At 40.5% G+C, this 26081-nt stretch overlaps 6 protein-coding genes across 6 annotated transcripts; 3 read left to right on the forward strand and 3 right to left on the reverse strand.

Annotated features, from left to right (window-relative positions):
- Window positions 1–467: 467 nt before the first annotated feature.
- On the reverse strand, window positions 468–1716 carry LOC109421597 (trypsin-7). The gene is made up of 2 exons (XM_019696104.3): window positions 986–1716; window positions 468–918 (listed from the first exon to the last, which is right to left on the reverse strand). Exons 1-2 carry the CDS (start codon window positions 1508–1510, stop codon window positions 628–630), a joined length of 816 nt encoding a protein of 271 aa, XP_019551649.3. The 5' UTR covers window positions 1511–1716; the 3' UTR covers window positions 468–627.
- Window positions 1717–1866: 150 nt separating this feature from the next.
- On the reverse strand, window positions 1867–3613 carry LOC109407367 (trypsin-like). The gene has a single exon (XM_062849710.1). The coding sequence runs from the start codon at window positions 3567–3569 to the stop codon at window positions 2715–2717; it is 855 nt and encodes a 284-aa protein (XP_062705694.1). The 5' UTR covers window positions 3570–3613; the 3' UTR covers window positions 1867–2714.
- A 7716-nt stretch (window positions 3614–11329) lies between these two features.
- LOC109421612 (trypsin-7) lies at window positions 11330–12274 on the forward strand. Its single transcript, XM_019696116.3, has one exon. The coding sequence runs from the start codon at window positions 11481–11483 to the stop codon at window positions 12228–12230; it is 750 nt and encodes a 249-aa protein (XP_019551661.2). The 5' UTR covers window positions 11330–11480; the 3' UTR covers window positions 12231–12274.
- A 751-nt stretch (window positions 12275–13025) lies between these two features.
- Window positions 13026–13932, reverse strand: LOC109407317 (hypodermin-B). Its single transcript, XM_019680311.3, has one exon. It carries the CDS (start codon window positions 13890–13892, stop codon window positions 13134–13136), a length of 759 nt encoding a protein of 252 aa, XP_019535856.2. The 5' UTR covers window positions 13893–13932; the 3' UTR covers window positions 13026–13133.
- Window positions 13933–16701: 2769 nt separating this feature from the next.
- On the forward strand, window positions 16702–18131 carry LOC109407369 (trypsin). The gene is made up of 2 exons (XM_019680369.3): window positions 16702–17570; window positions 17636–18131. Exons 1-2 carry the CDS (start codon window positions 16743–16745, stop codon window positions 17636–17638), a joined length of 831 nt encoding a protein of 276 aa, XP_019535914.2. The 5' UTR covers window positions 16702–16742; the 3' UTR covers window positions 17639–18131.
- A 5529-nt stretch (window positions 18132–23660) lies between these two features.
- LOC109407370 (trypsin 3A1) lies at window positions 23661–24691 on the forward strand. Its single transcript, XM_019680371.3, has one exon. The coding sequence runs from the start codon at window positions 23696–23698 to the stop codon at window positions 24488–24490; it is 795 nt and encodes a 264-aa protein (XP_019535916.2). The 5' UTR covers window positions 23661–23695; the 3' UTR covers window positions 24491–24691.
- Window positions 24692–26081: the final 1390 nt, after the last annotated feature.

The following is a 26081-nucleotide window of genomic DNA, read 5'->3' on the forward strand; positions in this document are numbered from 1 at the left end:
GAATAAATTCGTGCAGTGGACCATGCTTTTGGAGGTATAAATCAAAATAGTAGAATTTTAATGCGCCCAGTGCGGACACGCCTGTAGACTAGGTTCGGCTGTGTATCGCTAGCATCCATCCAAGGATCCATCGGCCGGGAGGAAAATCGAAATCATCCTGGAAACCCGTACTGTAGATATTCGGATTAGGCAACCAGCGTAGAAGTTTAATAAAGTGTTTAATAAAGTGCCGTCAAGAAAGTCTCCATCACCACTATATAATTCGGGTGAGTTACTTACAGAGTTCCATCAGAAGCTGCTAAGAAGGCTATCCAGCTACCTTATGTGAACTATCAAGTTCTAAAATTACTTAAAAATGAAGCTGCTTAGAAGGCTAAATAGCAACCTCGAATAGGCTGCTTAGCTTATCTGAGCTTTTGGTTACTTGGGAGTGGACCGCAGCTGTCATCTTCAAGGACAAAATGTGCAAAGGTTCAGCTTTTGACAAAAAAAAACATTTATCTCTTGGTTTCATTAATTACGAAATAAAGCAACTGAATAGATTTCATTGAAATTCAATCCACTGTTCGAACAACTTTTTTTGTAAACGAAATAGTGGATGTATTACAGCTCAGGAATAAGAGTAACTTATATATTAGTCACGTGATAAATCCAACCACGTACTGCAGATACCCTTGCATACACATCAGGATATTCAGGGTTTCCACAGCTAGGCCCACCCCATGACACAACTCCAATAAGTTGTCTGCTAGCCACTAGAGGACCCCCAGAGTCTGCTCTACAGGCGCCTCTTTGTCCGTGAGTTCCAGTACAAATCATACGATCTGTCACTCCGCCATATATTTCATTGCAGTCCTTTTGCTTATACACGAGAACGCTAGTAGCTTGTAAAATTTCAGATGGTTCGCTGTCTGTGTCCTGAAAACAGTTTACAAAGTTTTTGATTAACGTTGATCAAAATTTATGAATAAATTAATCTACTTACTCGAGTTTTACCCCATCCAGAGACAATACAAGGCGTGTTTGCTAAAACAACTTGCTTTTGTAATGGTAAAGCTACTATCTGAGAAATACTTTTCAAAACTATCCTCTTAGCCAACTGCAGCAATGAAAAATCATAATCGAAAGATGTGGCATTATACTTTGGATGTGGAAATATTTTCTTGATGGGAATAAATTCCCCGCCTGAGGAATAGTTAACGCTTCCAACTCTAACCCCATAAACAGTTATGTTTTCGTGTTCAGTACAATGTGCAGCTGTTAGAATCCAGGAGGGGGAAATGATCGAGCCTCCGCAAATGTGACTATGATTTTTAGTCTGCAACGAAACCTGATATGGCACATCTGTGATGTCGATATCGTGCCCTCCTACAATGGAAAAACCTCTGGAGGATACGTCTTCGCTGCTGTAAACTAATGGAGATAATACACTGAGTAAAATATGTAGCAGCATCATTATTGGAGGTTTTTTTTCGTTTGGAGTAAACTTCATGAGCTGGAGAAGATTCATCAGCTTTTATATGTACACACGGAATGCCGTCGAAAGTTTTATTATATTTAAAGCATGACTTCGAATTAGTTAGCTCCTGCATTTTTACATAAGCCTAACTATAAACCCATGCTCTTACGCTTGCTTTTATGGCTGTTTTTATTTACATTGTAGAGTAACAGAGCAGAAATATCTTACACAATGTTGCGTTGTGTTGAACATCGATTGATAAAAGTTAGTATGAGACCATGAATAAAACGTTTTTTTTTCAGCTCTTGTGGTTTCAATGATTATTGATGCTCTTTCTCCTTAATTATAATCACAGGAACATGATGTAAACGCAATACAGTATGTCGGGGATAGATTGATACACCTGGTGACCTTGTAAGCAAAGTGCTGTATTTCCATATTCATCTTATTAAGGTGAAGATTCAAGCTGAAAAGTGGTAATCAATCGATCAAATTTTTAGCATGAGCCATCTTCTTCTGATTTGTATTCTACTATCAGTTTTTTCCCTGTTTACCAAAACATGAGTCAAAAAACATTCAACATATTAAATACATCATCCTTTATAACAATAAGGAAAAAAATAGAATGAAACAAATACTTCTGCCAATGGCCATTTTACATGTGTATATCGTGTTGAGACACGAAGAGACTCTATGCCGTAGGAAGTCAAGGAAATTTCCATTACGAAAAGTTCCTGGGCCGACCGGGAATCGAACCCGTCACCCTCAGCATGGTCATGTTGAATACCCACGCCTTTACAATCGGTAAAAATAAAATGGCCAAATCACCCCAAATGTACAGTAAATTCAACCGAACCCTAGAAATTAATCAGCACTGGCTTGTAAATGAAACATTCTCACAGGGATCCCATCCCATTAGTGCAGTGGTGAAGGTCAGTGATGATTTTTTTTTATGTTTTCATCATCCTTCTCCTCGGATAAAAGCATGCATGTTAATTAATGTATTGGTATCATAATGACTGCATACTTATGACGTTCTTCAGTCACAGTCAGTAAAACTCATAAATACAAATCGGCTTTAGTTCATGCTAATGATCATAATTAGCTCATCGCGAAGCTGATTAATTATTCAAAAAAACAACTTTACAACAGTAGAAGTTGAAAATACCATATCTCCAAATTTTCGAGGCGAAAGTTGATGGGAGAATCTTTGATTAAACTTTCTATTCATAGCACTTAGTGATTATTCTCACTTCTATAAATACCGAATACACTCTAATGCACCTTTCCTTGTTTTACTCGTCATGATCTCATAGATCCAATCTCTAAAGCTCCCCACGTTGGTGTACATCCCCGGTTTGTTGGGCTGTGCACACGAAATACCCCACGACACTATCCCCACCTGGTACTGGTTTATAACAACTGGTCCGCCGGAGTCACCAACACAAGCATCTCGTCCGCCCTGGGGATATCCTGCGCAAATTTGAGTATGTTCGGACAAAGTATGTTTCTGGTACATCTGCTGGCACAGCGGGAACTCCATGATTGGCAGGAGAGCGTAATTCAAACGAATCGGGAAGTTGCTGGGATCCTTTTTGTCAGCATTGGGATTTTCCAAGCCCCATCCGGAAACGAGCGCCATTTTGCCCGCCATTGGGAAGTATCCCTGGGGTGCCATTCTGATGCACACTACGTCTTGGTTCAACGCAAAAGCAGAATCTACGTTGACCAAGGCAATATCGTAGAGCAACGTTTTCGGCGAATATTGCGGGTGAATTGTCTGCCACCGAATACGACGAAGCTCGCCACCAATGTGTCGCCGGTCGGATCCAGCTCGTACTTTCAACTCTGGCACAACTTCCTGGTGATCGTAGAAGCAATGGGCTGCCGTCAGAACCCACGTCGGAGCAATTATCGATCCACCGCACACAATGTAACTGCGAAATACTATTGCCACCTGGTACGGAACCTTGGAAATTTGAATTTTCCACCCATTGACGATCCTTTTCGTGCGATGATGTTCTGTTCCATTGCTGAATATGTTGCTCTCGGCTGAGATGGATACTACCACCAAAAGTATTAGAAGTAATTTGCAGCAAAACAGTCTCATTATTCATGAACACTGCGACGCTTAGATGGCAAATAATTGGTAAAAATTTCACATCAATTGAAATTCTCGTTCACTTGGGAGAAGAAAAATCGATTTGTAATATTCTTGGCAATTATTCTATGGTACTTGCATGCATCAAATTGTGATTGGTTCTGGTTGAGGTTTGTGATCCAATACACTAGTTGATTTTCTAGCTTGCAGTATGAATGAAGCTGATAAATCTGTCAACTCAACTTCAAATAGGGCTCTCTGTGGCTGCAATGCATGTCTATGGTTCGAGATTTGAAGCTAATTGTTGTACATACAGTGTATCAAACAATTGTCCGCACAGCATTTTTTTGGTCGAAATAATTTTTCATTCAAATGTTTATAACTTTTTTATACGTCAATCAAAAACGCTGAAATTTTGACCAATCATGAATCATATATTAATGCTCCATTGATGAAATTTTGAGCGAGATCGAATAAGTTTTCTGAAAGTTAAAGAACATTTAGTAAAACTTATAAGAATTTTGAACACATTTTCAAAACATTCTATCTCAATATGTACTCGATGAAACTTTTTCAATTTTTTTTTTGTATTACAGCTTTAACCTAAGGCTTTCATATGCTGCTACGTTTGAGGTTTTATATTCACTACAAAAAATATAAAAAATTTGCTACCTGAACCTACTCTTCATATGTAGTTTAGTAGGTCCTGTGTAAAATATTACATGAAGAGAATTTAAAAAGTTGAGAACACTTGACACTTTTATTTATCAAAATAAGATAAATTTCCAAATAATACTCTAAACATATACAGAATTTTCATATTTTTTGTAGTGAATATAAAACCTCAAACGAAGCTGCATATGAAAGCCTTAGGTAAAAGCAGTAACACAAAAAAAGATGGAAAAAGTTTCATCGAGTACATATTGGGATATAATGTTTTAAAGATGTGTTAAAAAATTTTATAAGTTTTACTAAAAGTTCTATAATTTTCAGAAAACTTATTCGATCTCGCTCAAAATTTTACCAATGGAGCTTCAATATATGGTTTATGATTGGACAAAATTTCAGCGTTTTTGATCGACGTATTAAAAAGTTTTAAACATTCGAATGAAAAACTATTTTGATAAAAAAAATGCTGTACGGACAATTGTTTGATACACTGTATATCTTAGAAAAAAAATAGTCTAATTTGTTTCTTCGAGAGATTCTTGATGAAATCCCTAAGACGAGCTTGGTGTTCTAGTAATAACCGCTTCTGATTCATATACAGAAAGTCAATCCTATTTTGTATCTTTCTACCAACTTTTCCTCTTCTATACATTTTCATCTCATGTATAAACGTATGCAGTGCTGAAAATGTCATTTCGACATATATAAATTCATCCACATCCAGCTCATTCTAGAAGCTCAATCTGAGAATATGGTATATGAAAAACCTGTGAGGCTAGACCAGCTCTACAAGAAAGTCACGAAAAAACCGATCTTTTTCGAATATATAAGAGAAATGTCGTGAACTACTTTCGAAAAATGCCATGGTATTCATGGTGAATATCAATTGGCATTTTTCAAAGGTAGTCCGTGACATTTGCCTTAAATATTAAAGAGCGTTTTTTCCGTGACTTTCTCGTAGAGCTGGTCTAGCCGCACAAGTTTTTCATACACCATATTCTCAGATAGAGCTTCTAAAATGAGCTGGATGTGGTTGAATTTAGATATGTCGAAATGACATTTTCAGCACTGAACGTATGTTCATAGCCATTGCTAGAAATCTGTTTCCCTTCCTCTTAACTGCCACAGCACAGTGTCAATCTATCATATAACGCCTACAAGATTTGCCTGGCACTACGTGGCAATGCGGGAACACTTTGCCAAAAATAAACATTTCCCAACAACACTTCGACATCCGCATGAACTTGTGCAGATGCAGTGAACTCCTGCAATATGACGTAGCAGGCTATCGTCGCCTCAAATTAGAAGATCGTCAATGCTGGCACACTGAAGAAGCTCGTCCCAAGCAACTATCTCTTTGGTTCTTTGTGTGTGTTCGGCAATGAACACAAGTAATTTAGGCGAAGCACTGGACTGTATGGCACGGCAGTAGAGAAACGGGTTTCGGACTGGAAGGAATAACACTGGATCACTTTTACTACACTAAACACTTTATTTCTCTCACTGCTACTATTTACACTTGGATTAGTTTCACTTCGCGTTGTCCAAGCCACGCAAACGCTTATAACTTCATCACTTTTGAATTTGAACTGACTCGCTTCTGGGAACGGGTCGCATATTATATATATACCAAAAATGTGGTATTCCAGAACCACGTGGAAAGTTCTACGCGCGCGTAGAACCCACGCGATATGTGTGAAACCATCATCAGCACGCTACCTGCAGGGCGACGACGACGACGAGAGTCGATGATGATGATGACGGCTACGGCGGCGGCGTTTGCTGCTGCTCTCACGTCACTCACTTTCTCGTTGCTGGTCGCTGCTGTCCCGTCGACACGGGTGAGTGCGCGTGTTTCGTAACGATCATCGATGACGGTTCCGATACGATGATTGGTGTTGGTTGCGCATCTCAGCATGCTGCTGCCCACGTTGCGAGCACATCTTCGCGAACATACTCCCGCCCGTTGGAACGCAGTTCCAATTCTATGGTCGTTTGTTGTTCATTACCTTTGGGCAATGTCCTCATTAAGGCCCCTTAGCGTGTCAGCTCAAATCTTGCTCTTCTTATTTGATTCTTATTCCAAACAGTCATCAAGCACGATAGTAGTTGTGTAGCCTTTCTATACCAATTCCATAAACAAACAAACAAAAATAGCACCTCTTTGTCTCGGTACCTCCAATGTAAACATTTCCAGAATATGAATCATTTGAAAGCAACTCAAGCAGTAAACTACTCTACTTCAATGAATAACAAGGAAACATATCCAAATGTCACGAAAGATGTTAGATGTTTTATGTAACAAGCTAGAAATGATCGAATTATTTTGGTACGCTCTCCCACTGTTTATGTTTGCTGCAACAGCAGTGCTGGCGGACCGCTTGGTGAAGATTTCGTAAATTATAATGCTTTGCATATTTCACTAACAATTGTGGTAATAAAGTTAAAAAATAATCACCCCACAAATTATTTTTGATTTTATGATGCATAACCAATGTGTTTGACTGGATTGTTTAATTGATTTCGATCAATTTCATTGATGCTTTGCCCAGCAAGATCGACATCACTGCGTGCAATGATCGATGATTGTGCGCACCAAAAGACATCACCGCACTGCCGCCGTCGTCGTTGGTACTGCAGTGGGTGGTAAACACCGCCAACCACATTTTTTGTGCGGTCGAAACAAATCGTTAAAAATTTCTACTTTCGAGTGAAATAATGCTTAGTAATCGTGATTACTTGGAAAGAGGCTTTTATTTGAAGTAGTGTGAATACATTTTTATGCCGAATATCTCGCGTGAAATTGATTATTTTATAGGATAAGATAAGTGTCGATTTTTTACAAATATGTATTGGTGCAATGTTGTGTAAAGTTGATTTCGGTCAATGATTTTGAAGAAGCCATTTTGCGATGACACGCATACTGCTGGAAAGTATGCTCCGGAACTTGGACGGTGCTGACTATTCGTGTATCCCTTCGTGGATAATCAGCGGTGTTCTTCACCAACTTCCTTAGTGGTACTAGTTGGGTGCTCTTGCCTGGTAAACTGCTTACTAGGGTGGTACATGCTGAGACGTCACCTTCCTGATCGTCGTACGGGCCGGTCACAGTCCATCCAAACTCCATTTCGACCAGAGAGGGTAGACGATCAGAGAGCTTGATCCGACCTTGCTTTAAAATTTCCGAAAACAGTTCGGCTCCAATCAACATCTCTATCTCGTTTGGGCAATGGAAAGAATCATCTGCGAGCAGAATACCGGCTGGTATATTCCAGGAATCTTTTCCACACGTACCGATGGGGACAAATTCGTCACTTTTGGAACTGTGTAACACTCTAGGTTGGTGGCAAAATCACTGCAATTCGAACTCATTCCCACCACCACCTTGTGATGCAGTTGAGATCTGGTGCCATTGACGCCAACAATTGGTACATTTGCAGGGAACTTCAGTAGCTTCATTCTTTGCACTACTGAGTCGGCGATGAGGTTGATCTGTGATCCAGAATCCAATAAGGCACGCACACGATGAACTTTGCCATTTCTGGACGTCAGGTTTACCATTGCTGTCATCAGGAATACATGCTTGGTTGATGGAGAAACTCTGCTAGAACACGACGACCTTACAGGATGCTGAATCGTTACCGGTACTGGGTTGGCTTCTGGGTAACTCTCGCTGAGACCGTCCCTTTATTTACACCACGTCTTCAAAAATGTTTAAAGTGGCGATTTTCTGAAAGTGCCCCCCCCCCCCAAAAGTAAGAAAAATGCATTTGGTTAATCAATTTGATGGACCCCCCGTTAGTTAGAGCCACAACCATTTTTGCGGACCCCTCGATTTTGATCAATTGTTGGCTCATTTAAACCGCTATAACTCAAAAGTTTCTCAAAAAACCACCTTATAACAAAATGTTGTTGAAAAGACGAAAAATAGGGATACTATTTACAGTTATAAAAAGTTGGGACGGCCATATTGATTTTGGCCGCCATCTTGGATTTTTATACCAAAACTGTTTTTTCACCATGTTAGCAACCATCGATTTTCAAAATTTTTGCGTCAATTGAAAGCAGGGACATTTTTACACAACATATGAAAAATTTGGAGATGTATCTTTTTCCTATCAAAAGTTATCTGCACGATGCTCGGCTGCTGGTTGGTGACACATGATGGCTGCTGGGTTGGGGGCGCAGTTAACTTCTCGAGCAGCACAGACACGTCCTCGTACAGGTCCAAAAACTTGTGGTAACACTCTTCTTGTTCCTCAAGTCCATCTGGTGGGGACAGGGCGATGATCTCTTGATGGAATCGGGTGTACTCGGAGTGGGCATTCTCGACGCTTCGTTGGTACACTTTTATCTTGGCTGAGGTTAGCTCGGCCTTGTCTGCTTTGGCTCGCTCCAGGATAGTCTGGATTCTGCTAACGTTTCGTTGAGCAGCTTCACGGTTGAGGAACAGTGCTCTCAGTACTCCGTCCTCAGCTGGGTCTGGAAGTTTCTTCACTGGTGTTTTCTTGGGCGGCATCCTTATCGAGCCCCTCACGGGTCAGCAACTGAAATGCAGACAGGAATTCCGATGCACTCGTCGTAGCGGATGGAAGGTAGCACAGAATCCGAAGCGATGGATGCAACTCTCAATACGACGGCGAAAAACGGGAATTGAGTCAGTCACCTATTGGCTGGGAACCGACGCGCTTGTCACAACGGTTGGAACACTATCACAGAATGCCCGGAGTGACGAAAGGTAGCACTACGCGACGGTGGACTCACTCGGGATACCACGAAAATCGACGCGCTTGTCGGACCGGATGGAATTAACACATTAAGTCACTACGCGACGACGCGGTTTACACTCACGGACCGCCACGGATACGGACGTTGTCGAAGCCACGTCCACGCTCTGCACTGCACAGCACGCTGTTGAAGCCACGTGCACGCTTCTGAAACTACACACTACCGCGCTGTCGAAGCCACGCGGAACGCTTTTTGGCACACTCTCTCTCTCTCTCCTCTTGGCGTAACGTCCTCATTGGGACAAAGCCTGCTTCTCAGCAGTTATTAACTGAGAGCTTCCTCTGCCAATGACCATTTTGCATGCGTATATCGTGTGGCAGGCACGAAGATACTCTATGCCCAAGGAAGTCAAGGAAATTTGCTTTACGAAAAGATCCTGGACCGACCGGGAATCGAACCCGTCATCCTCAGCATGGTCATGCTGAATACCCGTGCGTTTACCGCCTCGGCAATGAACACAAGTAATTTAGGCAAAGCACTGGACTGTATGGCACGGCAGTAGAGAAACGGGTTTCGGACTGGAAGGAATAACTGGATCACTTTTACTACACTAAACCCTTTATTTCTCTCACTGCTACTATTTACACTTGGATTAGTTTCATTATAAGTTCATCACTTATGAATCTGAACTGACTCGCTTCTGGGAACGGGTCATATATATATACCAAAAATGTGGTATTCCAGAACCACGTGGAAAGTTCTACGCACGCGTAGAACCCACGGGACATGTACTCCTACCTCATCGCATCTTGACACCTCATCGGGTATTGGCCTCCTCATCGTATCTTGGATACCGCATCTCGGTCTCCTCGCTTCCCGAACCACCACCAGGGCGTCCCAGGGCCCATAACCTGTTGGAAATAAACACAGGCGAGGCTTCGTTGTCCAATCCCAGGTACTGACTAATATCGCTACCAGCGCAGTGTCTATCCTTTATTCAATCTAGGTATAACTTATTTACAATTTATTTCCATTTACCTACCAGTTGATACCTAGCACCTACAATCCAACAGAAAAAGGGTGCAAGGAAGCCGAAATTTAAAGGAAAATTTGTTTCTACCATAATCTGAGCAAATTGTAGAGTATAAATGAGATGGTTGCACATCTTTTTTGAACGTGATCTGTTGACGGCTTACGGTTGAAATTACTATTCTGAGGGTTAATTTAAATACACAACGCCACTCAATTTGTGCAGACTGAGTTTTATTTCAATTCAACAGATTTATGTTTTCAATGTTACCATGGACCCGATTTACAATTAAAAAAGATTCTGATGGCAACCGGATTCGAACCAAGAACCTTGAGATCACCAGGCTCGCACGCAACGGCTCGGCTATCGAAGCGGCTGATGTGAGAAGAAACAAAACGCACACAAGAAGCGTTGGTGGGTCGATGATCACATTTTGCCATGGCAAATTTGAAACGAGCCGTTTTTTAGTGTAGGTTGATTTTGGATATTATCAGCAGGTTTGCTCTAGAGTCAGTCTAGATAGAGTCTGGCGGACTGTCACTTTCGATCGGAGCCAATCGAGCATGACGTCACGGTGTAGCATTATTGGTGAGGACACTATGACGTCATGCTTGATTGGCTCCCGTCGAAAGTGACAGTCCACCAGACTCTAACTAGAGAGACTCTAGTTTGCTCTCTTCGTCATGAGAGGTTTTTGTTGGTCAAATTGCATGAAACGTGGTTGTATAATTCAGTTTGGTTGAGAAATATTTGACGTCAACTTTGAGTTCAACTAGTTTCAAAAAACCCTCATGTTGGTCATAACACTTCAAAACTTCCGAAAATAAAAAGATCCCCGTGGCCGTGTGGTTAGCGTCACCAAGCGTATAAACGTACCATGCTATGGGGTGAGGGTTCGATTTCCGCTCCGAGTGATGAAACTTTTCGCAAGGAATGTTTCTTCCTCGTATCCACTGGTGCTCGTAATTTGTGGCGTATCCGTTGTCTAGTGTTAAGTTTCGTTCAGTTTGTACAGCCCCTGGCTGAAGACGGCATCCGTCCCTGTTTTTTTCGATTGAAAGAAGCCAAACTTTTGCCTGGAAAACTTAGAGTGGGCCAAAAATGGTCAATTTTCTGTATCAAATTAATTTCAGTATGTACCAAAATATTTTCCACATTAATCTATTTAAACTTCGAAATTGAAATCATCGTCGTCATTCATCATTGAAATCAGTTTTTTCGTTCCAGATCAACGTTTTGCTAATGGAATATCGTTAATACATTTTTATAGTCATTGTCTTGATTTACAGCAAAAAAAAGCTTTTCAATTTCCGAATAAAAATATGACTGATGGTATAACCTTAAACCGCTCCCGCACAAATCAATCTCATAGTGAATCAATTATTGCACCATGCAAAGCCGTGGAAAATAAGCTAATGTCACGACTAATATTCAAAGCTTGTGCTGAACAAAGATTCTAGTATGCCAATCAGTTTCCTAAAAGATCGAAGATAATGTTTGCAGTCTGCATTCTCTTAATCGCTCTCTTCAACTTCCCCAATTATGTCGTTCCAGGAAAAATTGTCGGGTGTTATGTGGACACCATCAGAAACGTCCCCTACACGGTGTCCTTACAGCTAATCTACGAAGGTCATTTTTGTGGCGGTAGTCTTATATCGCCTGATTGGGTCGTAACGGCAGCGCATTGCGTTCACGGAAGGTCTCCGTCCGATCTGACCGTTCGCATTGGGTCCAGCTACCGCGATAGCGGTGGAGTGCTCCGGGACGTTCGGCAAATCATCGTTCCTGAGCAGTACAATCCGACGGCTTCGTTTGATTTTGACGTGGCTTTGCTGAACCTGATGCAACGAGTATCGAGTTCATACGAAACTGTCGATTTTATACGCATGTATGAAGCCAGTTTTCCCACTCAGAAGGGCATGAAATGCTTGACTTCCGGATGGGGTGCAACGAAGAATCCGAATCAATCGAGTGGTAGAATCAAAAGTGCAATGCTGGATATCGTGGATATAGATATGTGCAGACACGCGCTCTATCCGAGTCCGGTTACGGACAAAATGATATGTGCTGGGGGTCAAAATGACTACGCCTGCCAGGGAGATTCGGGAGGTCCACTCGTATGCGCCGGACGGCTAGCAGGTATTGTGTCTTGGGGCAGAGGGTGCGGTGTAGTGGGTACCCCTGGCGTGTACACATTTCTTCCTAAAGTGAGAATGTGGATTTATGAAAAGACCGGAGTATGATTCTGATTTTAAACGAGCGTTAGAAATAAAATGTATTCATTCCATTTATTGAGCGGTATGTCGTAGCATCAGATCACGCTCCACCTGGTCCACCCATCCCGATGATGCGCCTTCGAAATTTACGGCTCACGTAGTTGTCAGTCGTTTCGTTAGCATGGAACCTAGCTAGATATTCCTTCACCATCTCAAAATAAATCCCGTCTAACTATTGTGACCCTGCTTCTGCCAAGGCCTCCTGTAAAATGGAGATTGTCCAACATACCTCTTGCAGAGCTACGGCGTGGAACCCGTTGCCCTTCAGCAGTTTTATATCAACGAGTAAGCGGGTTCCCCTGATAAATTGCTCAAAGATCGACGTATATACCGAGCATCCAATCAGAAGTCCTATTTTCATCACAGAGGTCGTTGCCATTGGTTCTAGTTTGTGTTTCTTTCATATTGAATTTCGGTTGTTCCGGAGTTATACTACTGCGAAACTCAACCCGCTTGACAAGTGTACAACACTGCTGACTGACTGCTAAATCATTCTCAATTTTTAGTGGACACAAGTTAATATGGAAACAACTGTCTTGTAATAAGCATTTCACAGTTAAAAATGATCATGTAAAGTAAGCGTTCCTACAGCTGATAGGAACGAGTGCCTTTGAGGATTAGTGCAGTACTTAAAAAGTGAAGCTTTTTTCCCGAAAGAAGCAAAATTTGTGCTCCTTTTTTGTGCTCCTAGTCGAAACAAAAGTTTTAAGGACTGTTGTTATCGTTTTTGATTCCTCTAATTAACATAATAACGATAGGAACTTAATCGTTTGCATTCGCTAGAATATACAAGAGCGTAAAATTTTTATTGACACTCTGACCCTACATACAATATCAACGTTAATAAAACTATCAAAGGTAAAGCCACAGTTAGGGTACGCCATAGTCAGTCATCCATCTCCGTGAGCTAGTCAGATCAGCATACACCCCAATTCCTTCATCCCGGCCGCATCCCTTGCCCCAAGAAATGATCGCAGTTAGTTTTCCGGCACATATCAATGGACCCCCGCCATCTCCAGCACATCCATCTTCTCCGTTTCCGCTGGCACACATCATTGAAGGCGTAACCGCCCACGGGTACATCCTTTGGGCGCAATTTTCGCGATCCAACACGCGTACCATCGCACTTTTCAGACCTTTGAATGCTTGCGGATTGAACGCATCGGTACTGCCATATCCAGAAATAATACACTGAGACCCAACGGGAAGATATTCCGTAGCTTCCCTTATCTTGACCGGGTAAACGTCTCGTGACTCCCGTAGGACTACCGGCAGGGTCAGCAACGCCAGATTATAATCTTTGATGGTGGCATTGAATTGATTGTGAATGATTATGTTTTCCGGGTAATAGACGTAGCCATCACGATCTGCGAACTTCGAACCCACTCTAATGGAGAGTTCGGTTGCCCTTCGGTTGAAAACGCAATATGCTGCCGTGAGAACCAAACGTGGTGATACAAGTACTCCACCACAAATAAGGCCGACGTTCTGAAGCGTTATCGACACCATCCATGGTGCAGCTTCTATTTCCTCGGGATAGCCTCCCACAATCGCAGAGCTGGGAGGAACTATTCCTAACAGCAAATAGAAGATCACGGCGAGAAGTAAGCTGGAAGCCCTCAACAACATGGTGTAGTACACTGGTGATTTCTGTAGAAACGAATCGGCTTATAAGTTGGTACGGACATTATGAAATTTCGATATGGGAGGTGTAACGAATCAAATTTTTCATGCTCTTGATATTAAGATAGACATAGAACTTGTAGTAATGAAATATCCGTTAGCGTGAATCGGTAGTTCTTTGAAACTTCATCAAGGGCGACTGCTAAGGATTGCTGACAGAGCTATTGTAAACTTTATTTTTCTTGGACGAGCAAAGGTTGATTTCCGCTACATCTATATTACATAATGTAATATTTTTTTCTTAGACCAGTTCTGCCAATTGGTTACGACTGTTCTTGGTGTATTTTTAGGATTTTTCTGGCTTTTCAGTCCGATTGTGAGATCAAAAACAATCTTATGTTCTCTTACTCCGACGTTTCGATCCGTATCGGATTTTTCTCAAGGATTCGAGTTATCGATTGCTTTCTCGTCATTTGGATTTTTCAATCTCTCAACCGTCATTTGATTTTTGTGGAAATCCGTTTTTTTTCTCCCGGAAAAACCACAAATTTGATTTGACTAATCGGGATTCGGACCGCTTTCGATACTATCTATCTATCTATCTATCTATCTATCTATCTACAAGACCAGTTCGCCAAAAAACATGTTTTTTTTTTTCAAATCATAATAGAAATCTATTTTGTTTCATCTAATACTTCGAAAACATGTAAAGGTATCGTATCTCTGATTACTGATGTAACATCAGTGATGTTATAAACTACTGTTGGTGAATCGATTGTATGGTTCATTTTACTATTTTCGGCTACGCAGTCATTGAATTAACAAACGAGGCTCTTTATTTGCTCGAGGTTATCGACACTGGTTTTGTGTCTTCCTCAGGGGGTAAATATTTATAGTGTTAGTTGTCCTATGTTTCGCCTAACTATAACTGTCGGGTAAAGCTGTTTAAAATGCATGACTTAGACATTAATTTTTTTTCCACACAACTCGTACTGACAATGCACAATGGTTCACGAACCAGATTTACGAGGAAAGATGCATTCAACGCCTTCAAATGATTTTCTAGATTAATATGGTCTTCTACAAAGTTGTTCCTAAAAATAAGGCCCTCTTTTCAATATACATGAAAATTAGGGTGGTGCATATTTTCAAAAAAATCGGTAACCAAACTTTTTTATTTGCAAGAATAACTATATACATTCTTCGAGATAGTTGTAGATCCATCAATTTTGAGCAAGTTTGCTGAAGACACTTTTTATGTAGCTTTAAAATTGACTGGTCTAGAGGTATTTTTCTGAATAAGCTTAGGGAGGTTCAAGAAAAACCGGTTTTCTGGCATTAATTTTTTTGCTAGGTTTGTGTGTAACGACTGCTTGTAGTAATTTACAATTACGGATTTCGGCTTACGCAGTCTTTGGTTTTAGCGTTGATTATTTCTTATCTTCGCGGCGAAGATAAGAAATAATCAACGCTAAAACCAAAGACTGCATAAGCCGAAATCCGAAATTGTAAATTATTTTTTTTTATTAGATTTTTCATCAAAGTCGCCCAAGAAACACTTGTAGAGCATTTAAAGACGCGTCGTTTCGTGCGCTGAGATGGTCGTTATCTCTTTTGGTTCAAAAGTAACAGGCATTTTTCTTAAAAATCATAGTTTTTTGATGAAAAATCGAAACTGAAAAAGTTAACGCCAGAAAACCGGTTTTTCTTGAATCACCCTTAGCTTATTCAGAAAAATACCTCTAGATCGGTCAATTTTAAAGCTACATAAAAAGTGTATTCAGCAAAGTTGCTCAAAATTGATAGATCTACAACTTTCCTGAAGAATGTATACAGTTATTCTTGCAAATAAAAAAGTTTAATTACCAATTTCTTTGAAAATATGGACCACCCTAATTTTCATGCACATTTTAAAGAGGGCCTTATTATTAGGGACAACTTTGCAGAGGACCATATTTGCCTAAAAACTCATTTGAAGGCGTTGAATGCATTTTTCCTCGTAAATCTGGTTCATGGACCACTGTGCAATGGCGCAACAGTAGACATATTATGCCGTTGAGAGTTCACTTTGTGTGGGAATAAACCAGAAATTTCGAAGTCATGTACTTAAGGACAAACACCTTTGAATCACAGTTCGACATTGCATCAGAAAGTCAAATGAACAAATCTCAAAAAGCAGCCTTCTAACAACAGTCAAATTTTTATTTTGTTCTTGTTCAATTGTAATAAGCTTAAAATAATAAGATCCGGTCCGCTGCGCTGGTTCAGTTGTTTGTGAGATTTGTGCTCTCAAAATCGAGAGTAGGTGCAAAATCGGCCATTGTGACGGCCATCTAATGAGTATGTCCTTAAATTATAATGAGTATGTCCTTAAAACAGCTTGACCCGACCGTAACAGTTTGAGAAAACATAGGACAAATAACGGTATAAATATTTACCCCCGGAGAAAGAGACAAGAGCCGTTCCGAAACGTCAGGCAAATACAGAGCGTCGTTTGTTCATTTAATGACTGTGTAGTCGAAAATAAATAGTAAAATTATAAATTACATTTTAAGAAACTCATGTACATTTTTATGTTTCGTGAAATATGACCAGCGAAGCCAATAATGTTTCCATTACGAAAAGTTCCTTGACCAACGGAAATCAAACCCGTCACCCTCAGCTGCTGGATAGCAGCGGATTTACCGCTTCAGCTGTATTGGTTCTCCCCTAGATAATTAGGCAATTCAAATCTGCTCGATTACAGTTGATTTCCATGAAACTCAAAACAAACAACTCGATAAAATTCTTCTCAATTTCACTATTTGCAAGCTTATCATCAATTTTAGAGTTAGTTTGCTGCCAACCAATACGGCAATGGAGATGACACCCATCGCTTACTTAATCATTCTACTCAATTGCTGCAAATGGGCAACAGCCACAATTGATGAAAGAATTGTTGGTGGATATTTTGACAGAATCGAAAACGTCCCCTATACTGTATCTCTGAATACGAAACTGTTTGGTCATTTCTGCGGGGGCAGTCTGGTGGCCAATGTCTGGGTTGTGACGGCAGCGCACTGCCTATGGGGTAAAAAGCCGTCAGACATCTTTGTTCGTGCAGGATCAACCTATAAGAACAGAGGTGGTGAGATACGAAAAGCAAAGAAGATTATCCTTCATCCTTTGTACAAAAGAATAGTGGATGTGCCGTTGGATTACGACATTGCACTAGTGCAATTGAATAAGCCTTTATCGAACAATAGTGACTTCATTGAATACATATCGATAAGCAATCCATTGGAAAAAATACCGGGCGACCCTCAGTGTATCGTTTCTGGTTGGGGAATAACCAAATCAGAAGTTGGCCAGTTTCAGCTTTTAAAGAGTGCAACTGTTAGAATAGTGAAGCATGAAATCTGTCAGAAAACACTGTATCAGAAGATCATTTCGAAGAATATGGTATGTGCCGGAGGTCAGGAAGACGACGCCTGCCAGGGAGATTCAGGAGGCCCAATGGCATGCAGAGGAAAGCTGCATGGGGTGGTATCTTGGGGAGAAGGGTGTGCCACGCTGGGTAAACCTGGAGTGTACGCGTACCTTCCTGAATTGTGGGATTTCGTCGCTGCACATATTTACATGGATACTGATGAGAGTGAGGATATCAACAGAATGCTTCCAAAAATAAAACTTTACGGTAAAAAGGTGTGTGTTTTGGCAACATAGTTCTTAGGGACATATGGAACTAATTCGCTCTTTTTTTGTTTTAGTAATTATCAACACTCAAATGGAGAGTCAGACGAAGTTTTTGTGAAAATTCGGCTTCCACGGCAGGCGACAAATAACAGTTATTAGAATGACCGAAATTATCAAAAAAGTGACTAAAGTGTTACATTTACTTCTAACAAAACTTGAAAAACACGGACAAAAAATTATTCACATTGAAACTATAATAACGCTTGTTGAATTGTGCTTGTGTGGATCATATTGACACCAACATTTTATTAGGGTTAAAAACGATGTGAAATTTTGTTTGATTTAACCCTTTGAAGCCGATTTTTTTCCAAACGTTAATATAGAGTCTTTTCTGCGTGTTTCTGTTGTTTTGATATAATATGATGCTGATTATTTTGTCTGGATATCCTAGGTCATCCAAACTATTCTTGAGTTTAGATCCTTAAGTCTACGGGTGTAACAGTAACTTCTATCATTATACAAAGATACGATTTGTATTCTATCATGTCTAGTAAATCTTCTGAAAATTCAGTAGACAGTATCAGATTAATCGGGAGGCCATTCAAACTCTTCTTGAAATTAGATCCTAAAGCCTACGGGTGTAACGATAATTTCTTTTATTAATATACCATGTCCAGTAAATCTCCTGAATGTTCAATCGACGTCAGCAGATCAGCTATCCAAACTATTATGATGTTATGATAATCTAGCATTTACACCAATTAAAGTTTCTGTAGAACCGTAACTTCTACAGAGGCTATATAGAGTTACACAACATTACTGTAACCGTCAAAGGTATTTTGAAATATCTCTGGGTTTCACAAAAGTATGTGGATCTGGTTAAACTAACTAGTAAACGTATCTTTTTATAGCACAAATAATTACTAAAACAAACGAAGATTTCAAAAAATGAGTTTCATAAAAGTTTGAGCAACCTTAAATGCTTCAAAGATACAGAACAATGCCTACCAGTCTTTGCAGAATTTTAGTAAATATGATTCATTATGTATCATTATTCAGTGTAGCAGGCTAGCATTGCAAATGTGGGTAATAAGTTGTGTACTCAATGAAAGATTGGATGACCTAAATTATCACAAAACTATCATGAAGTGATCCTTGAGAGTGAAGAGGTTCGTGGATCCTATTTGGCTGTGTAATGTTACTATCTAAAACGAAATCACCTCATGTTACAGTGGTTGTTTTCTATCAACTAAGCACCATAACAGTAAGGATGGCCCATAACATCCCAAAAATATATAACAACGCTTACTGTTGCTCGAATTACTTTGGTAAATACAGTGGATTATGTAACACTACTTAGTGGCAGATAGTTTGGCTGACCTGGAATATTTCTATAGTGTCTCTAAATGATATTTGAAATTTGAAGACCTTCACGGATCGCAGCAGATTATGCAATGCTATTATTTATGACGAAAACACATAACATTATTCTTGTAGATTCGAAAGACTTTATTATAGGACAATTCGGACGACCCTGAATATCCCAAAGGTTTATAATATTTGTGGGGTTTTTTCGTCACCGTTGAATTTTATGTTTCGAGATTTGTTGATTTTTTTCGGTGAAAAAAGACTTTCCAAATCGTTTTGGCATAACGTTTCGGCCTACTTCATTCAGCCATCATCAGATACAAAACGTTTGTTCTCCACCACTGTGGCCTATCAACTGCCACAGTGGTGGAGAACAAACGTTTTGTATCTGATGATGGCTGAATGAAGTAGGCCGAAACGTTATGCCAAAACGATTTGGAAAGTCTTTTTTCACCGAAAAAAATCAACAAATCTCGAAACGGTTTATAATATTATCAAGTACTCTTCAGATTGGTCCAGTAACCGCGGTTAATTATACAACATTACTCAGTATAACAGATATGGCTACTGTTACGAGTGTAGACCTGAAGTTTTGATTTCCAAGATAGTTTGGCTGACCAAAAATATCCCTATAGTGTCTCTAAATGACATATCAGATTTCAAGAGCATCACGGATCCCATCAGATTATGCAATGCTATTACCCGAGGTAAAGATCTTAATAATATCACATTGTGATATGGAGATCATAAAGTGATATTAGTTTGATTGATATAAAAGATCTGAAAATAGCATCTAAAATTTACTCCTGGAACATCATCATCATATCATATATAGCTCTTGTAAGATCTCTAAATCATCGCTTCCCAACCTTGTCTCTCGCTACCCCCAAGTCTGTTGCCACCACGCTTTTGGTAGAACAAGCGCAGCGTGCCTGCAAGCAGTTGGGGGGTCGCGAAATAAAGGTTGAGAAACCATGATCTAATCAATAGCAGAGAGCTGTTCGTTTGATCTTAAAATGTCAAATTTTGATATTTTTTAGATGTTCCAGGAAAATTTTTTAAATGTTATTTTCGGATCATTTATTTCTTATATCAATCCAACCGATATCACGTTTTAAAAGTCACTATACTTCACCTCTACCCGGGTGTTTATGGCGAAAACACATAAAACTATTCTTATAGATTTGAAGAACTTTACTACAGGACAGTTTGGAACACCTAGAACATCCCAGAATATAAAACATCTTTTGATATTCTTGACAAAGGTTAAATGAGTACATATGAACGTAATCCATATCCAAATTCAGCTTTTAAAACAACTGGAATAACAATTATTTCCAAATTTCATGGTGTTCAGGATGTTTTAGGTTGTCAGTAAGTTTACTTTAAACAAGCTGCCTTGAACCGCTCACCGTCTATGCGCCTGTGAAACGGAAAAGTTATGCATGAGCATGAGCATGAGCATAGATGACCGTACTATTCGTAGTTGCTACTCCGTGATTGACCAGAACAATCGAAGTTGCACAAGGAACCAACAGACGGAGCTTGGGAGTAGCTTACCGTCCTCAATGTGCATCTTCGAGAATTCCAAACTTTATTAGGTCAATAACGGCGCCGGCCACGTCCTTACGGTCATCGAGGAAGGAAAGGAATGTTATTATGACGTGCGTTGCTTACTAAAGACCGAGATCACCTCTGCGTCTCCACGTCTGTCATGGGAAGGACTTTTTGTTAGTGGGGAGGGGAAAGGGCGCATGATATGAGTTCACTTTGGTAGGTGGAGTGATTCATGCAACCCTATTAATATCAAACCACTTATTTTCATTTGGACTAAAACAAAACATGCCGACATCGAAGATGACGAACCATTCAGATAGTTTTCGAAGTGCGAAAATTAACGAAAGAGAAAATAAAGTGATTTGAACCAACGTGGCTTTGGAACTTGGGCCGACACTTGACGTGACGAACATTTCAATGTCTGTTGACTAAAATCGCAAAAAATGTTGTTTGTTGCATTTATCGTATCATAAATCGCCCCGTACGAAGATGAGCAGTCAAATAGACGACGACGACGACCGAATGAAAACGCGGCCTGTAAACTTTGCCTCCAAAAACTCACTAAATCACCCCGTACGAAGATGAGCAGTCAAATAGACGGCGACGACGACCGAATGAAAACGCGGCCTGTAAACTTTTCCTCCAAAAACTCACTAAATCACCCCGTACGAAGATGAGCCTTCAAATAGACGACGACGACCGAATGAAAACGCGGCCTGTACACTTTGCCTCCAAAAACTCACTACATCGCCCGGTACGAAGATGAGCAGTCAAATAGACGACGACGACGACCGAATGAAAACGCGGCCTGTACACTTTGCCACCAAAAACTCACTAAATCACCCCGTACGAAGATAAGCAGTCAAATAGACGACGACGACGACCGAATGAAAACGCGGCCTGTACACTTTGCCACCAAAAACTCACTAAATCACCCCGTACGAAGATGAGCAGTCAAATAGACGACGACGACGACGACCGAATGAAAACGCGGCCTGTACACTTTGCCTCCAAAAACTCACTCTCGCAAAAATCTAGCAAAGCGAGCGCGCGAAACTTTGCTGCTGCCGAACTACCGCACACTCCGTCTATGCGCCTGTGAAACGGAAAAGTTATCAGGATTTTCCAAAAAAATTCATAGCCAATTACAAATAGCTTCTTCTTGTTTTACATTATAGTGTTGCGACATGATTGCATTATTTCGTGTGCTGGATTATGTTGTTGTTTAAATGTTATATAAAAGCACAGACAAACAGACGTCTCACTCGAATTACTTCTCATCGTTACCCTTTTTAACGGTTAGTTCAAATATTTTGTAATTTGCAAATCCCTCGGTCACGGCGCTCGCATCGTTTTTGCTCCTGTTTGACGTTTGCTCACTACTGCCACCTACTGAGTGATTTGCGTAACACAGCCTGGTTAGCATTGGGCGATTATGTTTTCGTGACGATGATTTTTATCGCAATTTGTTCCAAGTGATACGTCTGTTTGTCTGTGTTTTATGTGTGGAATCCCAAATGACATTTTTGTAAGCTGTATTTTGTTGCCTAACATATTTAGAACTTGATTCTAACACAAGATGTGTTTAAATCGCTTATAATATGCTTAAAAACATGTTTTAAAATTAAAATATCTAAAGATGTTTTCTGTGTTACTTGGGAAGTCTCAAATACAAATATTCTGTGGTATCAATACTTTTACACCGCAATGTTGTTTGCGAAACATTGTATTTCACTTATCGCCATGGGACACGAATGCCAACTAATTTGGTAAAGTGTCTTTAACCTTTCAGGACGCGCGCCATCAAGTAACCGAAACTGCACCGCGCTCGCGCTGTATAGGACGAACGAGGTTTTTTGGTAGTGTTGTACTTTTTACAACAGCGCACGTCCTGAAGGGTTAATAAAATATAATAAAAAAAACTTATCGCCAATGCTTGCAGCGTTCAAGTCGTTTGTATAAACATCCGTTGCGAACGCAAGCACTAGCAAGTAAGCGTTAGTTGATCTGTTCGCCCAAGTCGACGACCAACCATTATCCATGGGTGTCGACTTAACAATCGTTACTGTGTTGGGGTCATATATGATCCCTCCAGCTCCAAAGGGTAAGGGATTACAGATTTTGAGGGAAATAACAAAAAAATCGAACTTTTTTCCATAATTTGAAAGAATACCGTCTACCCTCGTTGGTTTGACCTCATCTAATCTGAACACTTTTTAATTTGACCCCCTCTAATCTGCACATCGTTCAAACTAAAAATGAATCAAACGTCATTCTGCCCTTGGAAACGGGGTGAAACAGAACGCATAATCAAAACAAAACAGCAAATAAGGTAACCATCATTGTGTTTTTTGATGCTCACAGGGTTACTAGAAGTTCAAATTAAAAATGAACCCCGTTGGTTTGCATGAGGTGTCGTTCAAACCAACGGGGGTAGACGGTACCTTGAAATGCTTTGAAACGCATTGAAACGCCTCTGAAACCCCCGTGAAGTATTTTTATTTTACCATAGTTTCTTCCGCGTGAAGTCGTACGTTCACCGATCTACGCCGCCGCCGACGGTCGAAATGTGTGCGTCAAAGTGCCAAACGCCGACGCCGGCTTATTCTAATTTGGCGCACGGGACCATTCATAAACCACGTAGACTTTTTGGGGGGAGGGGGGGGTCTGGCCAAAGTCTACGCTCCATACAAATTTCAAAATTTTTGTATGAACGAAAGTCTACGAGGGGGGAGGGGGGGGTCTGAGATGGCCAAACTTTGGTCTACGTGGTTTATGAACAGCCCCCACAGCCCTACTTACAAAGCTTCGCAGTGCACCAAGTGCTCCGCGGTACACGATCTGAAAACCCCTGAAATACACAATGCAATACGATAAAGAACTTGAAGTGTAAACGAATAATTGGAGCATATAACCATTAAAATGGATTACATTAGGAGTTCCATAATTGTCTGTGAGATGGGATCCCAACCTCGTTGGTCGTACGACGCATCCGCGAGATTGCCGTTAGTTGTTCGGTTCTTGCACTTCCGTTGACAACGATACGATTGAAAAACCCTTGCAGAGTGAAGCCATCTAAATCTACATCGTTACATCTAATTGCCATGTAATTTGGAAAATGTCCTGATCAAATGCATTTTAACTCGGCTAAAATTCAAGCCATCAAACATTTAGAGTTAGTTTGATGCTAGTTACAAACAAAAATTGCAATGAAGCTACTAGCGTTCGCATACTTAATCATTCTTCTGACCTATTGCAAATTTGTCGCTCCGAAAAAGGGTGCATATGTCAATAAAATTAAGAACGTTCCCTATACCGTCTCTCTGCAGGAAAAGCCTTTTGGCCATTTCTGTACCGGCGCTCTAGTGTCCAAACGATGGGTTGTAACGGCAGCGCAGTGCGTGTGGGGTAAAAAACCTTCGGACATTTTTATTCGCGCAGCATCCAGCTACAAGAACAAAGGTGGTAAAATTCGAAAAGCGATAAAGATCATCATACATCCACTGTTCAAAAGAATTGAAGACGTGCCACTTGACTATGACGTGGCGTTAGTGAAACTGAGGAAAAAGTTGTCGAACCATAGTGTCTACATTGGCTACATACCAGTAAGCAGTCCCTACGTAATGCCAGCTCTGATCGGTTCCGATTGTCTCGTTTCTGGATGGGTGATATCGAACAAAACCGATAAACAACACCAACGTTTGAAAAGTGCAACGGTCGAAATAGTGGGCGATTTGGCTAATCGCTGTCAAGACAAAGTTAGTCCAAAAATCGTTACCAGGAATATGGTGTGCATTGGAGCACAGAAAAGCGATGCTTGCCTAGGAGATTTGGGGAACCCGACGGTATGCAGTGGATTATTGGTAGGAGTGTCATCTTGGGGCGAACGCTGTGCCACCCCAGAGCAACCTGGAGTTAACACGTTTATTCCGGAAATGTGGGATTTTATCGCCTCGCACGTTGACGTGGATACTAGTTATAAAGCCAATTCCAATATATTGTAACCTATCGACCGTATCGAATACACAGAAGATTTATCGAATTTCAGTCTGTTGAGAGATGGAAAAGAAAATATTTTTCCTACGCCCGACGTTTCAATGGCCTATTCCATGTTTTTCAAGGTTTCTGTAAAGGTTGATTGGCTTAGTTACATGAAAATACAAAAACCATTTGCAATTGTAACTAATAAAACAGAAAAACAGTTACTCACTGTGTATTGTATTTACTGCATAGAACGGGAAGAAACCTGGACATTGAACTACACTATCTTTCTTCGTCGTATGGAGGTGATTAGTTGTTGTATGCAAGTTCATGTCAAATAAGCTATTGTGTGTCATTGTCATTGGTCTGGTACCTATTGTCTATGTATCTGTGAAGTTTATTTTGGTCTTTGCTTAGATTTTTGTCTACTACGATTTTACTACGACCTTCGCAATGTATGTTTTTGCCTTTCTCATACACTATGTTCACTCAAAAAACAATTTTTCGAAAAAAAGCTCGGAGGATCAAGTTGCATGTACCAATCGACTCAGTTTGATCACAGAGAACAGACATCCAAGTCCAGTTCTGAAACTGTGTAAGGAATTTAACGGCCATTTGAAATCGGCAACACAAGTGGCAATAGCGTGGCGCTGCAATCGGTTAATTTCCCATACTATTTGAATTCACCACTTGAAATGTTTCAATTCACCACTGACTGTGGCAATATGGTGTTTGGTGGCGTTAGTGTTGTCATCGTGTATTGGTTTGAAACCTTACTCAAGTAAAGATTCAAATCCTTACACAACTTCCCGAATGAAATTTGTTCTAGCCTGGATGTCTGTTCTCTGTGGTTTGATGATTTGAGATGATGTCTGTATGTGTGTATGTATGTATGCCTGTGAGCAAAATAAGTTCACTCACTTTTGAGGCACTTTCCATTGGCCAATTTTTCGGATTATCTCGAATCAAATCGGAATTTTACGGCATTGTTTGCTATTGAAAATTGTCCAGATCGGTCCAGGCGTTCCGGAGTTATGGGCATTTGAGTGATCCGGACCAGCACCGATAGAACATCAACTGCGGTATTTTTGAAACCTTAAGAATGGTTGATGAATTTTGTGCGGAAATCAACACTGGAGATCACAAATTCCGCGATGTCCGCCCAAATTTCAAGATGGCGGCTCCAAATTCAAGATGGTGGCTGTTTAATGGTGTATTAGACTCTAAAACCATGCAATATGGGTATTTTGGTATGGGAAAGATGTCCGGCGTCCAAAAATGACGAACAAAATATCCAAGATGGTGGTCTAAAATTCAAGATGGCGGCTCTGAATTCAAGATGGTGGATAAAACGTCTTGAAATCCCGCTTCAACAGTGCATCAGAACTTCAAACGCACAAATCTCAAGAAACAAGCTTCACACAAAAGTGTATTTCATTATTCTGTTCTTGCTCACTCGTAATAAGCTTAAAATAAGAAGATCAGGTGCGCTGGTTTTGTTTACGAAGAGATTTGTGCCCTCGAAATCGTGAGTAGGTACCAAAGTCGGCCATTGTGGCGGCCATTTTGGGATTCTAACAAGTCTGTCCTTAATGGTGTTTTAGGTTCTAAAAC

This window comes from Aedes albopictus, chromosome 2 (genome assembly GCF_035046485.1).
Source record: "Aedes albopictus strain Foshan chromosome 2, AalbF5, whole genome shotgun sequence".
NCBI classification, from domain to species: domain Eukaryota; kingdom Metazoa; phylum Arthropoda; class Insecta; order Diptera; family Culicidae; genus Aedes; species Aedes albopictus.

Excerpts from the sequence above, each read along its gene's own strand:
- LOC109421597 (XM_019696104.3), bottom strand. The coding sequence starts at position 1,510 with ATGAATCTTCTCCAGCTCATGAAGTTTACTCCAAACGAAAAAAAACCT. Across the intron at positions 919-985 it reads CTGGATGGGGTAAAACTCGA|GACACAGACAGCGAACCATC; the intron begins GTAAGTAGATTA and ends AACTGTTTTCAG.
- LOC109407367 (XM_062849710.1), bottom strand. The coding sequence starts at position 3,569 with ATGAGACTGTTTTGCTGCAAATTACTTCTAATACTTTTGGTGGTAGTA.
- LOC109421612 (XM_019696116.3), top strand. The coding sequence starts at position 11,481 with ATGTTTGCAGTCTGCATTCTCTTAATCGCTCTCTTCAACTTCCCCAAT.
- LOC109407317 (XM_019680311.3), bottom strand. The coding sequence starts at position 13,892 with ATGTTGTTGAGGGCTTCCAGCTTACTTCTCGCCGTGATCTTCTATTTG.
- LOC109407369 (XM_019680369.3), top strand. The coding sequence starts at position 16,743 with ATGGAGATGACACCCATCGCTTACTTAATCATTCTACTCAATTGCTGC.
- LOC109407370 (XM_019680371.3), top strand. The coding sequence starts at position 23,696 with ATGAAGCTACTAGCGTTCGCATACTTAATCATTCTTCTGACCTATTGC.